The sequence below is a fragment of the Colletotrichum aenigma genome, assembly GCF_013390185.1.
Source record: "Colletotrichum aenigma strain Cg56 chromosome Unknown KSG_Cg56_contig08, whole genome shotgun sequence".
NCBI lineage: Eukaryota > Fungi > Ascomycota > Sordariomycetes > Glomerellales > Glomerellaceae > Colletotrichum > Colletotrichum aenigma.
The window spans coordinates 25,359-42,533 of record NW_023500914.1 but is presented as its reverse complement, the minus strand read 5'-3'; the positions used below and the strand labels follow the sequence as shown (position 1 = coordinate 42,533).

General features: G+C 51.4%; 6 protein-coding genes across 6 annotated transcripts; 3 read left to right on the top strand and 3 right to left on the bottom strand.

The window, feature by feature from the left end:
• Positions 1-866: 866 nt before the first annotated feature.
• CGCA056_v011560 (Pyridoxamine 5'-phosphate oxidase C1952.08c-like protein) lies at positions 867-1,706 on the bottom strand (the record flags this gene model as incomplete). Its single annotated transcript, XM_037326806.1, has 3 exons — positions 867-1,273; positions 1,328-1,502; positions 1,596-1,706. The coding sequence occupies 3 exons, from the start codon at positions 1,704-1,706 to the stop codon at positions 867-869; spliced, it is 693 nt and encodes a 230-aa protein (XP_037173684.1).
• An 874-nt stretch (positions 1,707-2,580) lies between these two features.
• On the top strand, positions 2,581-4,857 carry CGCA056_v011559 (Methylcrotonoyl-CoA carboxylase subunit alpha; the record flags this gene model as incomplete). Its single annotated transcript, XM_037326805.1, has 3 exons — positions 2,581-4,607; positions 4,666-4,744; positions 4,795-4,857. The coding sequence occupies 3 exons, from the start codon at positions 2,581-2,583 to the stop codon at positions 4,855-4,857; spliced, it is 2,169 nt and encodes a 722-aa protein (XP_037174220.1).
• Positions 4,858-5,002: 145 nt separating this feature from the next.
• On the bottom strand, positions 5,003-5,577 carry CGCA056_v011558 (uncharacterized protein; the record flags this gene model as incomplete). The annotated part of the gene is made up of 2 exons (XM_037326804.1): positions 5,003-5,120; positions 5,177-5,577. 2 exons carry the CDS (start codon positions 5,575-5,577, stop codon positions 5,003-5,005), a joined length of 519 nt encoding a protein of 172 aa, XP_037174734.1.
• A 921-nt stretch (positions 5,578-6,498) lies between these two features.
• Positions 6,499-8,513, top strand: FRE7-1 (Ferric/cupric reductase transmembrane component 7; the record flags this gene model as incomplete). Its single annotated transcript, XM_037326803.1, has 5 exons — positions 6,499-6,856; positions 6,919-7,039; positions 7,090-7,341; positions 7,410-8,453; positions 8,507-8,513. 5 exons carry the CDS (start codon positions 6,499-6,501, stop codon positions 8,511-8,513), a joined length of 1,782 nt encoding a protein of 593 aa, XP_037174735.1.
• A 128-nt stretch (positions 8,514-8,641) lies between these two features.
• On the bottom strand, positions 8,642-9,529 carry CGCA056_v011556 (uncharacterized protein; the record flags this gene model as incomplete). The annotated part of the gene is made up of 2 exons (XM_037326802.1): positions 8,642-9,260; positions 9,318-9,529. The coding sequence occupies 2 exons, from the start codon at positions 9,527-9,529 to the stop codon at positions 8,642-8,644; spliced, it is 831 nt and encodes a 276-aa protein (XP_037174736.1).
• A 4,865-nt stretch (positions 9,530-14,394) lies between these two features.
• Positions 14,395-16,548, top strand: CGCA056_v011555 (putative sulfate permease; the record flags this gene model as incomplete). The annotated part of the gene is made up of 3 exons (XM_037326801.1): positions 14,395-14,716; positions 14,772-15,664; positions 15,721-16,548. 3 exons carry the CDS (start codon positions 14,395-14,397, stop codon positions 16,546-16,548), a joined length of 2,043 nt encoding a protein of 680 aa, XP_037174373.1.
• Between the last annotated feature and the right edge of the window lie 627 nt (positions 16,549-17,175).

Here is a 17,175-nt window from a genome sequence, read left to right as displayed (position 1 = left end):
CTCACAATAATCTGCCGAATATTAACCCGTTGCAGAAAGCCCCCGAGTGGCCATGATCCCTGAAATGTTTCAACCTTGCCTGCGGCTACTGCATGGTCCAGGAGGGTAGGTTAAATGCCCTTAACACCTTGTTCCAGCCCCCTCCTCTACGATTGAAATGGCAAACGTTTTCGCCCCCAAGCACATCAGCAACATTTCATTGGAGGGCGTGGTGATTGAACCGTAGCTTGCATTGCACATTTGCCGTAGTGGTTCGACGGAGACAGTGTTGCTGTCGGACAGTCCCCGAACAACACACATGGCATTTGTCGATCCCGCTAGGCGCTCTCGGATGCATATTACGAAAGGATGGGAAGGGATTACCATGTTTGGAAGGAGGGGCTTGACCGAGAGACTGACAGCGATACGGAGGGGTCGGAGGAGAATTGGACGAAGAGGTGTCAGCTCCCGGCTCTTTTCCGCCCGAAAGATCTACCGCGGTGTGGAGGACTTGTTGCCGGGGGGAGTTGCGCCGCCGACGGCTTATCCCGAGCCGCTTGAACGGCCGCCGTTTTGGCGGTGCTGAGTTGAAACCTCTCGTTACCGTGTAGGCTTGATTGGCGGTCATGATACGTTGCATGGCCGGTTTCTGTCGTCGAGTTGCGAGAGGGCCCTTGTCCCAATCGGCGTCATCTACGGTAAACTTACGCGTCAACTATGATGGAACTACTACTGCACGATCCCCGTGTTGAGGATGCAGGCTGCCTGCTTGAAATTGCAACTCTCGACTCAAGGTTTTTCATTCAAGCCAAGGGGCAGTCAATATTGCACATACATTCACAGGCACCCGATTCAATCAATAACGTCGTCGCATTGCAAGGCTTATCCTACCTTACGCCGTTGACCTGGGTGGCAGGAGCGCCCTCCGTAAGGACGTAATCCCGTACAGCACCCTTCCAGTCGCTGATTCTCATCTCCTTGATGGTGACCACAATGACTCTCACCTCCTCTCCCGCAACAAAGCATCCCCTGCCGCCGTCCTCAGCCTGCACGCTGGGGTTGAATGTCTGGCCCTCGTCGAAGGTGTTGTTCTCGAGATGCGCCTCGCGGTAGAACTTCTCCTCGTCGGATCCGTTGTCGACTAGTCTCGCGGTACCGTTGATGGTGGCGCTGATGCTAGACACCGCGGCGGTGTTGAGGTTGAGAAGCAGGGAGGCAAGGCTGGAGCGGTGCTCGGGACCGGGGCTGCCGCCGGAGGGACGTCGACCGTGAGTTGGGGGGCGGTGAGAAGACCCTACGTAACGTCAGCAAGCGTCGAAATTGGTTTGTGGTAGGCATAAGCCCATACAGTCGTGAACGAGCAGCGAGACGTTAGGGTTCGAGAGAAGGTTATGCGTCTTTCTTGAAGCCGGGTTCGTCGTCATGACGATGACGGGGCCGGTCGAGTAGGTGGACGACGGGAGATAGGTATAGTTCATGAGGGAGACGTTGGGGATGTTGTCTGTGCATGTCGCGAGGTGAAGCTACGTGTGCACAACTCAATCAGCAGATGTTCTCGCAACTGGCAGCTCTGAACAGCTTCATCGAAGTAACGGAGGGGCAGCTTCGGAGCTTACGAATCGGGCATTCTCCAGGCATTGGACGACCTCCTGAGGGAGAGTGTCGGTGACCTGCTTGTTGGTGTCGCCGGCCGAGGCCTCGTAGTTGAGGGGCACTTGTTGCTCCATGTCGACGTTGTGGTGCTGGTCGTGATTGATGCTATCGTGAGCTGTCGCCTTGTGAAGCTCTGCGAGATTGACCGGCTGGGCTGGAAAGATGGGCAGAGAATGGCCCTCGGGCGCTGACTAATGCGGGGCAGACTCAGGCCCTGGATTGGGTCCCAAACGGGATGACGTAGGATATTTGTCCCTTATCTTATCAGCGCGTCGATGCTTCCGCCATCTCTTTCTGTCGCCAGAGTAGCTTCATTCTTCACTTATGTGTATCAACATAATGCCAGCCAGATGAAGCGCCTGACGGTTGCCATTGAGACACTGGAAACGCACGAGATGTCGAACACGTTGGGGAGGATCAGCGATGCAGAATCTCGGCGAGCGCCCTCCCCTATTAGCGGCGAGCAACAGCCACCATCGCTCGCGAACACCATACAATCATTAGAATCATTCTTGATTCAACGAGCGACACAAACTTCCACAACTCTTCCAGAACTAAGACTAAATAACTTGCTCACATAAACTACAAAATATCATAGGGAATGTCCGAATAGCTGAGGACTTCAAGATTTCGTACCTAGGTGCTAATTTTAGTGTACCTTGGACCCCGGCAGCTGCGGTCCGGGCTTTCTGGGGTCTGGGGTCGCCTTTCAGCGGCTTTCAGCGCCGCCGGCTATTGTCGGCACCGCATAGACAAGCGCTACCAACCGAAGCTCCTTCAACACCTCGGTCTTGGTCTTGGTCTTGGGTCTGGTGCGTGCCGACTCCCATTGTTTAGCTGCCTCGCAATTCCTTCAATCTCCGTCTTCAGGTCCTTACGCTCTCTTTCCAAGATAATCAATTGACTGTCGGATTCAAGAATTCAGGAACTAGCCAACAGCCGCCCATCATGCGCTCGATGAAAGCGAAGCATCGGCTCGTCCGACCCCTCCCTCGTCTGCTCTCCTCTGCGGTCGGCCAGTCGATCCCAGCCTCGAGCCAAATTACTCCCATCACCTCCCTCCTGATCGCCAACCGCGGCGAGATTGCCCTGCGAATCCACAAAACAGCAGACAGACTCGGCATCCGGACGACGACCTTGTACACGGATCCCGACAGCTCCAGCCAGCACGCTGCCTGTTCCCCGCATTCCCTTGCTCTAGGTGAGCCGAGGGCCTACCTCGACGGCGAGCGCATCATCTCCCTGGCCAAGAAACACGGCATCCAGGCCTTGCATCCCGGATACGGATTTCTGTCCGAAAACTCCAGATTTGCAGAACGATGCGAGCAGGAGGGCATTGTCTTCGTTGGCCCGCCGGCCCAGGCCATGGCGGATATGGGTGATAAAGCGCGGAGCAAGGAGATCATGACAGCAGCAGGTGTTCCTTGCGTGCCCGGATACCATGGCTCGGAGCAGGGAGAAGATCAGCTTTTACAGCATGCCAAGAACATCAAGTTCCCTGTACTGCTGAAGAGTGTCAAGGGCGGTGGGGGCAAGGGTATGCGCATCGTCCTAACCGAAGACGAGTTTGCTGCCCAGCTTCGCAGTGCCAGAGCTGAGGCACGGGCATCCTTCGGTGAAGGCGGCGAGGTCATGCTGGTCGAGAAGTACATTGTGCGACCCCGCCATGTCGAGGTGCAGGTGTTTGCCGACAAGCTGGGCAACTGTGTTGCCTTGGGAGAGCGCGATTGTAGTGTTCAGAGACGACACCAGAAGATCCTCGAGGAATCTCCCGCGCCAGATCTGGATGACGCGACGCGCCTGGACCTGTGGGAGAAGGCAAGGAAAGCTGCCCTGGCGGTCAACTATGTTGGCGCCGGCACCGTCGAGTTCATTTTGGACCGAGACTCCGGTGAATTCTATTTCATGGAGATGAACACACGTCTTCAGGTCGAGCATCCTGTTAGCGAGATGGTTACTGGTACCGATCTTGTTGAGTGGCAGTTCCGCGTCGCCGCCGGCGAGAAGTTGCCCCTGACACAGGAAGAAATTATGGAAAATATCAAGCAACACGGTGCCGCCATTGAGGCTCGCATCTATGCCGAGAACCCCGAGAAAGGATTTATGCCCGACTCTGGAAATTTGATTCACCTCACAACACCCAAGACGAGCGAGGACATCCGCATCGATGCTGGATTTGTCCAGGGAGACACCGTTTCGGAGGCTTACGATGGCATGATTGCCAAACTTATCGTGCGGGGCAAGGACAGAGAGACCGCCATTCGCCGCATGGAGCTCGCTCTCCGTGACTACGAGGTTGTTGGCCTTAGCACAAACATCGAGTTTCTCAAGCGGCTATGTAGATCGCCGGCCTTCATTGAGGGGGATGTTGAGACAGGGTTTATCGAGAAGTGGAAAGATGAGCTCTTCAAGCCTAGGCCGATCGAGAATGAGGTATTTGTTCAGGCTGCCCTAGGTTCCCTCTCGTCACAGCTTGTGAACGAGGGGCCGCACGGCGGTAGTCTGGGCTTCGGGGAAGCAAGCACATTAGGAGAGCGCAAGCTTGCTTTCAAGGTCCTTGATTCATACAGCGAGCAGGAGGGGGAGATTGTCGACGTAAGCATCACACAAACAGCGCATCAGTTATTCACCGCGCGAGTTTCAAGAAAGGGAGTAGAGACGCCAGAGGTTTTTGAGAACCTTGTCAGCAAAACCCTCTCAAACACACCAACAACAAGCGCATTAACGACGTATTTTCCTGCGGAGCGAGTCAAGTCTACTGTTGTGCAGAATTCGCAAAGCGAACAAGATACCAAGATTGTGGTGTTTCAACACGGCGTGAAGACGGAGCTCGCCCTCATGCCACCAGCCTGGTTTGAGAAGGCCCTTGGACTCAAGGAGATTACTGCATCTGTGGTAGCACCGATGCCCTGCAAGATCCTGAAGAACGAGGTTGAGGAGGGCCAGAAGGTTGTCAAGGGAGCCCCATTGGTAGTGTGAGTTTAATTCGCTCGTATGGCCATGGAGCCGTTGAGAACTGACCCGATATCGCAGTATTGAGTCAATGAAAATGGAGACGGTCATTCGATCACCTCAAAATGGCGTGGTGAAGAAGTTGGCGCATAAGGAAGGTGTAAGTTATCCTCTCCATCAACGTGTATTTCATTGGCTAACTCCAGCTAGGATATCTGCAAAGCTGGAACAGTTCTGGTTCAATTCGAGGAGGAAGCCAAAGAGACGTCTTGAAAGAGAGGTGATGGATTAAGACTCTGGCATCTTTGTAGTAGATCCGTGAGCGATTGATTTTAATAAGAACTGATACTGAGTAAATAATTTCCCAAGCCAATTGTCGTTTCGCGTTTCTTTCTCCGTCGGCCCCAATATTGTGCCTCTAGCAATGGATGGTTGCACTGCTGCTGGCGAGACCGCCAATCAGAAAGGTTCCGAGCCAGATCCCACCAAGCACGGAGAGAAAGTAACCAAGATTCATCGTCATAATCGCAAGCATTCTGGAGACAGGTTAGTAGGCATTTCCGGAGTTAACGGTCAGGCAAAAAGCGCTTACAGAAGGTATCCAACACCGCCAATGATGACCTCGTAGGTTGCTCTTGCCGCAGAAGCACCCGCCCTCCAACCCCTCCACCGACTACAAATGTCTCTCCGTGCTACAGCGACGCCCGCTCCAGGATCGACCTCACCATGTTGGCCTAAAGCTTTGTCTGAATCGTATACAGGGTAGTTTCTCCAGAACCGCTCTTCCAGAATTGGCTTGAGGGCCAAGAGCAATCGCAGGATGCAGGCGAGACTGATGAGGAAAATACAAGTGCCGGCGTACTGTCCCTTCGTTGTTGGCGACCAAGACATGGAGTACAGAGGACTGGTGAAAGATTCGAAGAACGTCATCGTCATATCTTCCATAGGCATCGACATGCTGTCAGACATGCTGGTCGAAGTTGCCATCGCCATGGCGGTTGTGGTTGCCATATTCATGTCCATCATCGTGGGCAGTTGACTCGAGTGATCCTTTCAATGGGAGTGATGGGAAAATTGGGTTTAGGATCTCGGTACCAGGGTCGAAAGTCGTTCGTTGGTTCTTTGTTCAATTCGGTAAAGTTGAGGATGGGGTGAAGACTGCAAACCATGTCCGCGATGGACGTCTTGCGAGTTTATGATGTGGAAAAGTAACAGTGCTGCGCAATTTAATCAGCGTTTGCTAACAAGTTGCTGAGCAAGTTCATGCTGATGGTGGAGCAGTTCGCAAAGAGAAACTCAAGCTTTTTGTTTGATTGCATCCTGAAAATGGCAACTGCGGCTCATCAATGCTTGTTTCCGGGTGATGGGGCCGGTGCGCAATATGAGCAAGTTTTCTTGCGCTAGATAGGATGACACGGCATCCAAGTTCCGTTCTGGGGTCGAAACGGGAGAGTGAGGGAACGAAACGAGAACATCGAACCCATTTCTCACGTGGCTTATGTCCTGGATTTGGTGATTGGGCCAATGATAAGCCATTTTCTCAGTCAACGTAGTATCAAATGGTAGGAACCCGGTGCTTTAGTGCCGAAGGATGCTTCGTAACTCTCTCAAACTCGCTCAACACCCTGATAGTTGTAACACATGATTTTCCGGACAATGGATCAAAAACACTCTCAATACGCGTGGTTATTTCTTTCATACCTCTCGATGCTACGTCAACAACGTGCTCGCTGTTTAGAAATTCCCCATGCCTTATTGGCACCGAAGAGCCAAAGGCCCCAGCAAATCTATCCCAGCCATTTTTGAGGTTGACTTTTCCCATCAAACAATCCCAACTCGCTGGTATCGGTGGCAGTCATCCGACAACTGCTTCAATCTGCCCGTAACCTTTCATCGCCGAAGGGGACAATCAACATGTCTCTCCCATGGCTGGACCAGCCGGTCTTGCTGCACTCAAGCCGTGACGCTGGCATGTGCTCCTTGACGCCCGAACAATGCGCTTTAAAAACCTCGTACTGGGTCTTCTGGTACGAAGCCGACCATCGATATGGCCTTCCAACAATCGCCTTCTTCCTCACGGCCATTCTTATCGTCGCTATCGGTAATCTGACATCAACCTACGCCCCCGAACGGTTGAGACGCAACTCGCCCTGGCTGCGTTTCTTGTCTTTTGGCCGATTCATCTCTTACAAAAGTTGGCGCATGGGGTCATGGAATACGCAGTCTTTGGCAGCCTACATCCTTGGTGCCGCAGGGGCTATATTCTTCCTAGGTATTCTTCTGAATTTAAAATTCGAACGAAGGAGGTTCTTTGGCTGACTTAGTGGGTGTTAGCCATGACCCTTGGTCCCCGGCCCTACTATTGGCCAAACACTAGGCAGATCAGCTTCGGCAACTCACCACCTATTGCCACGCGAGCCGGATACATGGCACTGGCGTGTATGCCGTTCCTCTTGTAGGTGATCTCGAGTACAAAATGTGGTCAAGCAAGGCTAACAATTGTAGCATTCTCGGCGCCAAAGCAAACCCGATTTCGACCCTTACCGGGATATCACACGAGAAGCTTAATATATGGCATAACTGGGTTGCATGGGCCATGTTCGCTCTCGCCCTTGTTCACACATTCCCGTTCATCGTGTTTCATATCTGGAAGGGAGACATTGTGAAGTCATTCAATGATGGGGGAATATGGGTCACCGGTGTGATGGCACTAATAGCGCAAGCCTGGCTTACTTTTATGTCCATTCGCTGGATCCGGTACGTCATTGTTGACTGGGTTGCTGAACACTTTTGGGAGTGAAGCTAACCCGTGGACACCATCAAAGCGACCGGTATTACGAATTTTTCAAAGCAACACATCTATTTGCCGCTGCGGTCTTTTTCATCTTCTTCTTCATTCATTGTGACTTCCGTCTTACGTCCTGGGACTACTTCATTGCCACTGCCGTCCTGTATTCGCTCTCCTGGTTCTATTCGCAGTTCAAGACCTTTATGGAACACGGGGTCAGCCATGCACGTCTTTCCATGGCTACACATGACTCTCTTATGGTCACTATTGAGACCAATACGAAGTGGACCCCTGGACAACACGTGTACCTCCGCTTCCTAACATGCGGCCTCCATGCACTCACCGCGCACCCGTTTACTATCTCTTCGGTTCCTCAGCGTGGTAAACGCAGTCAAATGGTCTTTTACTTGCAACCCAGAGGCGGAATAACTGGTAGATTTGCAAAGCTTGCAGAGAAATCTCCTGGCATGTCAGTACCTGTTCTTCTCGACGGACCTTACGGAGGGGTGACCAGCAGATGGTTCAAAGGCTTTGACAGAACACTGGTTGTTGCTGGTGGAGCCGGTACTGGATTCTCATTGCCAATGATTGAACACTTCATGGAAAGACATGACGTCGGATCGGAACTTGAGGTGGTTGTGGTTTCAAGAGATCCTGGTTTCCGAGAGTGGTACTGCCAAGCTTTGAACGATATTGCCGAACGGCATGCTGCGACGGAAGACATCATGGCGATGCGTGTGGTTGTCAAGATTCATGAGACGAGCCCGTCAAGACAAACTTTACCCTCCGCGTCCGAGCCCGGAACGCCGAATGATAAGGATGTCATGGATCACTCAACGGCCGTCTCGACGAAAGGAAGTGTTACCACGGGTCCGATCAGTATTCAAACCCTGGCAGGACGGCCGAGCATTCCATCGATTGCGCAAGCAACAACCGAGAAGCAAGGGACAGTGGGCATGGTCGTCTGTGGACCATCCTCTATGGTCTTTGATTTAAGGCAATGCGCTGCAACTGCACAGCAACGCATCATGCAAGGAAAGGCCGCAGCTGAAGAGGTCTGGTTCTATAATGAAAGCTTTTCGTAAGTGTCACGTTGTATTCCCCATCCGGGCGTTGACTAATCAAGAGTTGTAGGTTCTAGGATTGAGAAGGTTGGCTGGGACAACCACAGAGTTTGGGTTTTTCTTGCACATATTTATACGCGAAGGATGAGGGAAGCAATTGGTCAGCCAGAGTCAGCTGAAATGATAATATTAATGCAGACGTGTTTCACTCCGCACCATCTGGTGTTTCTATCCGTTGGAAGCCCTGCGCCTCTTCATCGTCCATGGTCGTGAAGTCGCTAAATAAAGCCACATCTTCGAATCTTTTGGCCAGATTCTCCACCTTCGCCGCCTCAGGATCAGTCATCGCTAAGTCAAGATCTGCCATAAAAGTAGCCCTCACATCGCCCTTGCCGCCGGCGCCTTCGGGTTCAGTCACTTGCTCGAGCAAATGCCGTGCCTCGCTGCCAGATATGTCGCCCTCTTGGAGCGACATGGTTAATAGTCCTCGAGAGATGACCTCGGCAACCCGGTATGATGTTCTCAAACCCTCGTATCCATATATACAAGCCAGAAAATAAAGTCGCCATTCGGGATCCTCAGTGTTGTGAAGGACCGCGTTTGCCACGTATATCAAGGCGGTCTGCCAAAGCATTGTGTAGGCGGAAGACTCGTAATTGCACCGATACCTCACAACAAGTTGCTTCAACTGGTTGACAGAGGCGTTGAATGCTCCTTCAGGGTAGCTGCGGCGAGCAGAAAATGTCTTGAGGCGCTGTCGTTCGCGCGCGGTGCTCTGTAGGAAGGGTCGGAAGAGGTCGAGAATGGCGGCATGGAACCAGATGCTGGTGAACAAGCGTCAATATCATCGTGAAAGATTTGGAATAAAGTAGGACTCGTACTGCAAGACAACAACATGGTGAGGGGAATGATCTTTCAAGGCCTGGTCAGATGGTAGTCCTTCTATCCACGCCAGGAGCTCGCGGTATTTGAACTCCGCAAAATCGATCGACGCGTGCTCGGGTAACGAAGTCGGCTTGTCCTTATAGTAGGATAATGTGACGCCGTGAAGAATGCGCCAGAACTGGCATAAGGTAGAAAAGGTGCTGCCCATGTATACAGGTAGTGCTTCCGAAGGATCGGCACGCAAGCTACTCGATCCAGGGCTAGGAGAATCCGATCTTAAATCCCCTGGAATTGGAAGTACCGGCGAATGACCAGGGTACTCCAGCCCGGGTTGTTGATAAAATAGTGCCATGAGTCTACACCGTTAGCTACTGGGATTAAGGCAAATCGGGGCAAAGACACACGCACACTCCCCAATTAAACACCCCCCATGCGGTGAATGAGCTTGCTCTTTGCATCTCTGGTGACAACCGTTTGATGTTGTTTATTGCTTGCGGCGCCTCGACCCCGAAAAGGCACAAGCGAGTGCCCATACGCAGAGCTGTGGAAAGATATTTCAGTACGTAATGATCCTTCCCATGTCCCAAGTAAGCAAGACTCAAGAGCTGGGAGCTGGCCGCGTTGAGCAGTGAATCATTATTCTTCTGGGTTAACCACAGCCTTTCTGCTTCTTTGCAGAACGATTCTGCAAGTTTATTTGCATTCTCCTCAATGGCAGTATACATTTGCTAATTTTTCATCCATCTACTGTTAGTAACTCTTCGGCGAGCCTTAGACAGGAATTCGAGCCCCTTTTACTTACACATCCCCAGTACAACAGCGAGTTAACAAGAAGAGGAGAACAGTGTGTATCTTTCTGGTCTACAAGATCGGTAATAAACAGGCTCGGGTCGAAGACGCCTAACAAAGGATGGTCTGTCATCATGTACAACGATATCACTTGTTTCGCATAGTCGTCTGTGATAGGCACGTCTGTCCAGAAGCTGATTTTAAGATGATGGAGGCGGGGATCGCATAGCTCAGGAGACGCTTGTTGGGCCGAGGCTGCATCCGAACGTCCATTCAAATGAACAGGATCATACCGACGACCGAATGAGCCGTTCACGGGCCCAATGATCGTGCTTTTGACAGACGCCAGATTGCCATGAGGCTCAGGACTTAGGTCCATGTGGGATCGGTGGAAACGTCAGCCTCATACGAAGCTGCATAGCAGCAGATTGGAGCACGACGGGACATACATACTGGTGGTCTAGGGACTTTGACCGGCGGAGCCTTTTGGGACCGAGCAGGCCGGCACGTTCCAATGCTGTGAGAGACGATTTGGGTGTTGGGTACGCGGTTGGGTTCTTGACCATCAGCTCTAGCTCCAAAGATGATTCTTTTGGCAGCTTTGATCTCATCGAGGATTGATCGCGAGGGTGGACTTTTTTGCGCACGCCGGCCTTTGCGGCAGCAAGAACCGAAGCCAGGTCGTCATTGGACCTCAGTGACCAGAGTATTTGCAAAGCCTGATTCTCTGGAACACTTCTCATGAGATCGAAGAGCTCTTGGAGAACCTCGGGCGACTGTGCGGTCTTCGTTCCTTCCTTCTTTTCGACGTATATGCATTCGGTTGATCGTTTGAGACATGCCTGGCAAGCTGGACGCAATCCATCACACTACAACATCAACGCCATGAAGGATTAGCAGCGACTATGAAGGATGAACGACAATTCCCAGCTCACGCGTGTCTTTCTTTTACGACATGGATTGCAGGCAACGTCTGTACCGACGCGTTTCCTCTTCGCCTGATCTTCGCGCGAAATGTCGAAAGGAGGCGACAGCCCCGAACTGTCGACGGCTGGGAGCAACGGTGCTAATTTTCGCGACATGGTTCTCAAATGTTGCGATTGTGGATAAAGAGATTAGCAGAAGAGGAAGCCATCGATTCCATCATGTCAATTTATCAATGAATGCCGAAGGAAGATCTGAGGTGACGAAAGAGAAGGCAGCACGGCAGAACACCAAGGTAGCAAGTTGGTCGCAGCATCTTCCCCGCGTGTGATTGGCTCGGTGACCCGTCCGCTCACGTGACGCCCAGCGTCATAGCAAGACACGGGGTTGTTCACCCCGATGAGATCGGGATCACGATCTGTGGTCCAGCAACTGACGCGGTTTGTGTCCACTCCGAGATATGATTGCTGGGCGACTGAGCTAGAGGCCTTGCAGCGCAGGCCTTTTTTTGCGGATTGTCATACGAATTCAAGATGCAGAGCGCAGGCCGCGAAAATGGCCCAGCTGATTGCCAATCAATCGAGCATTTCAAGCCCCTTGCGGCATGATGTCATTTCAGTCGCTCCGCTCCCGATTGCCTTGAATCAAACGAGGATGGATAAGTATGAAAAGCAAAAACCCAAAGAACAAGGCAAAATGTGCACAAGTACGCAGACGTCGCCACCAGTCCATCGCACCCGGGCCGTGTCTTACGCTTCTTCACCGCCTCCGCGCCTAGTCACGTCACCTCACTGGCACTAGAGGTAATCCCACATGACACCCGACTTCACCGAGACTCACTCACCAAAATCCGCGACTTCCCCCACATTCCACCAGTATTTTTGATCCAACACCTATTGCGGCAGCACGACACGCTTCAACTCGGACTCGCCCCAGCCAATTGCTTCTCAACCAGCGCCTCTTCAACAATAGTCACGGCAATATGAGCTGAATCATATATTTTTCTCATGCGAAACGCCAACTTACAATGGATATCCTTGTCACCAAAAACCTGCAGCGATAGCTCCCAGTCGCACACTGGCCTGGCCTGGCCTGGCTGAGCCTGGGGTTACACCTTCCAGCTTCACCATGCTGAATCCCCGCGTTTTGTTAGCGGCGCTCAAGGACGATCGCCCGTGGCCTATTGCCCGCCGTACCATGGGGCTTTTAGGTCCCGCAGCTGAAAGGATGCGAAAATGTTTCAACAAGAGGGGCAGATCAGGGGAAGCCAGCAAACACGATGCGCGGGGGCTAATCGAAAGCTGACTGATGCGCAAAGATCAATACCTGGCTGCTTGGCATAGCCAAGTCTTTTAGTGCCCGTGAATACAGATCAAGGGACTTCCGACGTCGGTGCAGCCATGCCGTGTAGCGTTCCTCTGCGCCCCTGAGGCTGTCTAGAAGTGTTCCATTGTATTTGCCGTGGTAGCAGTTGATTCTGCATTGTCTGATAGCACCAGTAAAATCGACCCTCCAGCGAGGCAACTCGCTCAGACATCGGGGCGCAGCAAGAGCACACCTTTCCCATCCTCAAAGTGAACATCCCAGCCGACTCTCTTTTTGCTGCGCATACATGGGCAAGGGACCAGCCTCCATAACGTAGTATTCCGACCCCTAGCTGCTGAAAGCTTTCATGCTCGATCAAAGTCTCGGATGATATCGATGTCGCAATGCTGTCACTCGTCTCCTGCAATAGCTGAGTTTGAGATCAGTCACCCAGGCTGCTACCCGCAAGAGCCAATTGGCCCTGCTTAGGATAGCTGTCAAACCTTGGAGGATCTCAGCCAAACGGCGTTCTTCGGCGTTCTGGAGTTCGTTCGGGACGCACCCTCGCACGTACCAGCCAAAGCTGAGTTAATCTGTCCACGTTGCGTAGGACGCAACTTCCTGGGGAATTTAGATTTAAAAGCTTTGGCTGATAATTAAGAATGAGGCTGATGACAGATGCTCTCGTGCATACGCAAAGTCACTGAACGCAGCAACCAGGTTCAAGTGGAAGTGAAATGAAGGCTTCTCTTTTCTAGTACAGTCATGCTAGATGAAGGACTGTGAGATTTGAAAAAGTTTCATTTTGCTTCCCGTCTTCTCTAGTGCCTAATCCACCGCTTGCTCTGCCAAACTGCTTGTTAATCTCGGGCAGACAATCGCAATCCAATTGCCGCCAGACTGTCCTATTTTCGGTGTTGTCATGTATCAAAACTGCCCGATGGTACCTCACGGGGGTCATCGCCCATTCTTGCTCAAACGTATTTGTGTGCCGTTCAACTGGCATCTATTTACTGGACGAAGTTTTGATTAATTGCCGAGAATGTCCAAAAATAATGATGTTGATCCCGTCTCAAGTTGTTCGGGCAGGTAATATGGCCCCAAGCACTAGGGCATCCCACTCGGAAGTAAGACTTCCAACAACAACAACGGCCGTACCTTGACATCATTGATTCACACCAGCTGAAAGATGCCTCGCCATGTTTGCAGTGCTCCCGTTCCGACATGTTTCTTTGGCGTGGACCTCTTGAAGAAGTGGGCGCAGTGTCCCGCTATCTTACCTCATGGCCGGGGCACCTTGTTTCATCTGAAGCTTGAACCAGTTAAGCCCTTTCTCCGAGTCAGAGTCATCCTGTATAGCACCGCGGCTTATACCGTTCGGTTGCCCCCGTGCAGGGAATACCCAAACTACCCGGGCGTTTTATCGATTGATCTCTGTTAAGAGCTAGTCCAAAGCGATCACCCATGAGCAGGTAGTATCGACAGTATAGGAACACCGGATAAAATATCTCGAATAGACCAAGTGCCGAGACCTGACACAGGATTCGGAGACGGGTCTGATTCGGAGCTAGATGATGAAGATCCCGCGGTTGGTATTCCTTTCTCTCGCGCGACCTAAGCCTCATTTGTTGTCAGAAATAAGTTAAGGGCGACATCTGTCTAAGGCAGATTGCAGACCAATGATAGGGCACATGAGCCAAGTTGGACACTCACAACTTGTTATTTTAATCTTGCAGCGTAGGAACGACGTCGAGAACGGGGGATGCCCTTGCCGGCGGTTCGCCGCAGCTGGCACTCTAAAGTCTAATGCATGAGATCAGTCATCCCAATGTGCTACTCTTCTAGGAAGTCGTTCTCGGCTTCTATCAGCCAAGTCAGCGTGTCTGATTGCGCGGCAGGAAACCCGCCTTGAGACAGGAGATCAGATAAAGAGGATCTATGCCACGGCGTAAAGATAGCCTAAAGAGTTTCCCCAGGCGCTTGAACAACTACTCATCATTTCTATGGCCCTTGAAAACTTCAATCTTTTGTGCAGAGTCTCAGTTGAATGTCAACATGAAATTTATTGAAAAGGCCAAGTCTGATTTCGAGACAGACAGTACCATTAACACCATAAGGAGAAAGGCTGACGCCGCATTGCCCCGGATTCCTTCAGCAACTGGCCAATACCTCATCGAGAAAGTCCCAATTGTACAATGGGTCACTCAATATGACCCGAAATGGATTCTATCAGACTTCATTGCTGGTATGACTATCGGGGTCATGATGATCCCCCAAGCGCTTGCATACGCCAAGATTGCTACCATTCCTGGAGAGTTCGGTCTATACTCTAGTTGGCTTCCAGCAGCGATATACGTGTTCATGGGCACATCAAAGGGTAAGGCCAAACGCGTCCCCTAGCTTGTATCTGAGCTAACAGGTTCATATGACAGATCTATCCACGGGGCCAACGTCTATCATGGGCCTGCTCACTGCAGAAATCATCGGAGATCTCAAGTCAGAAGGCTTCGCACCTGAGGACATTTCATCCGCTGTGGCCTTGATGGTTGGTATATACTCCCTGATGGTGGGACTGCTGAAGCTTGGGTTTGTTCTCGATTACATTTCAGTTCCAGTCCTGTCTGGATTCCTATCAGCTGCGGCTCTCACCATTCTTCTCGGCCAAGTCGGATCTCTGGTTGGCCTCAGCGATGTCCCGTCCGGTACTGCCAGCATCATCAATAACGTGTTCAGTCGCATCCCTGAGATGGAACCTCTCACCATAGCCATTGGATTCAGCGGCATTATACTGCTCTACGCTTTGGAGTTCATTGGCAAGCGTTGGGGAAAGAAGAGTGCTGTTCTCAAATTCATCTGCAGCAGCCGTGCCGTCATTATTCTTTTCATCTTCACGACGATCAGTTTCGTCGTGAACAAAGATAAGAAGACACCTCTCTGGGCAATCAGCAAAGTTAAGGCAAATGGGCTTCGAGCACCGAGGATGCCTGCTACCGACTTGGTTTCCAAGGTCACGGCACGAGCAATCGCACCCCTAGTAGCCTCGGCTCTAGAGCATTTGGCGATTGGAAAGGCATTTGGGCGGAAGAACAACTATGCCATTGATGAAAGCCAGGAACTATGCTACCTTGGGGTAACAAACACAATCAACAGCCTGTTCGGTGCTATGAGCGTCGGAGGAGCCATGTCAAGAACGGCAGTGAACTCGGAATGTGGAGTTAAGAGCCCTATGAGTGGTGCTTTTACTGCTGGTTTTATTCTCTTGACGCTTTACAAGCTGTCTGGGGCATTATTCTGGATTCCGAAGGCGACTCTATCCGCAATCATTGTATGTGGTTCCCTCTTTTCTGTTCCACTGGGAGCCTGCTAACAGAAGCGCCATAGATTATGGCTGTCATTCATATCATCGGTCCGGTATCCCTATTTTATAGATACTGGCGCATGTCCTTTCCTGACTTCGTCGCCTCTATGTTGTCATTCTGGGTTACTCTATTTGTTTCCACCGAAATGGGCATTGCGTTCGCGGTCGTATTTAGCATCGGGTACACCCTTGTTCGGTCAGCTTTCCCGAAAGTCAAGACATTCTCCCCGACGAGTGGTAAGAGCAACATGGTCCCGCGAACTATGACAGCACCAGCGTCAGCTTCCGATGACGCCTTTGTACCCGACGACGCTATGCTTATCAGCTTCACCGACTCCATCTTCTTCCCCAACGCAGGCCGTGTTAAGAAGTCCGTCATTGAGTCTGTCAAAGTTCAATTTGAACCGAGGATGACGGCTGAAAAACAAGAAAAAAAGTCATCCGATAGGTCATGGAGTGTTGCATCGGCCAAGCGCATTGAGATGCTGCGGAAGCGTAACAATGTGGTACCGTCGAACAAGCAGATGACGGTGATGGTGTGGGACCTCACGCATGTGCCCTTTGTTGATGTCACCGGAGTTCAAACATTGGCTGAGTTGAAAGAGGAGGTAAAACAATACGTGGGAAAACAAATGGCTTTGCGCATCGTTGGTATGAACAACAAGGCTCGTCGACGGTTCGCTCGGGCCGGGTGGAAGCTTGTTGAGGATCGTGAGGTCGATGACGAAGTGCTAGAGGATGTCGACGTTGTGTATGAAAGACTTGAGACCGCCTTGTGGGACAGGAATTACACAAGCGAGAGGGAGAAAGCGTCATTGGAAGAAAGAGAGTACTACAACCAGCGGGAATAGTGCTACTATTGCGGGGTCTAGCAGGAGCGGTCTGTGACCGCATATGAAGAGCAAGTCTCTTCACCTGCGGCATTTCCTTTTTCTGTGTCAGCTCTCATTGGTTTGGGTCTGTATCAATTTCATTGCAGGGTTTACGTTGGATATCACGAAGGCCCTGGAGGCTGTTGACCGTACTAGCGAAAGCATTCATGGGGCAATCAGTACGATAAAGAAAAACGTAAAACAGAGATATATTCGCGTTTCATCACGTTGACAGGAGTAGAATGTCATTAATGTCATCGTACCTTCTAGTCAACGTCTGATCATGTGCGCAAAGTTACTTGTCAGCCGCGTTGATCAATCGAATATTTTGTTTATTACCAATGATAACAATAGTAGTACAGTTCTATGTCATTATGATTCGTGGCAAGTTATACTTGTTGTAGTTGTGCGGCTTCTGCCTCATTACGCCGCATCATTCTCTTGCCCAGCCTCTCTTGAAGAGTTCTCACAGCAGTAGCCCTTGCCGTTCTTGGGGTCTCTGGTGAAGGCGGCCTTTGCTCCCGATCAGTTGGCAGTTGTTGCTGGTTTCTTCGGCCAAGTCTCTCCTGCAAAGTCTTCACTGCCGCTGCTCTCACAGTCCGAGGT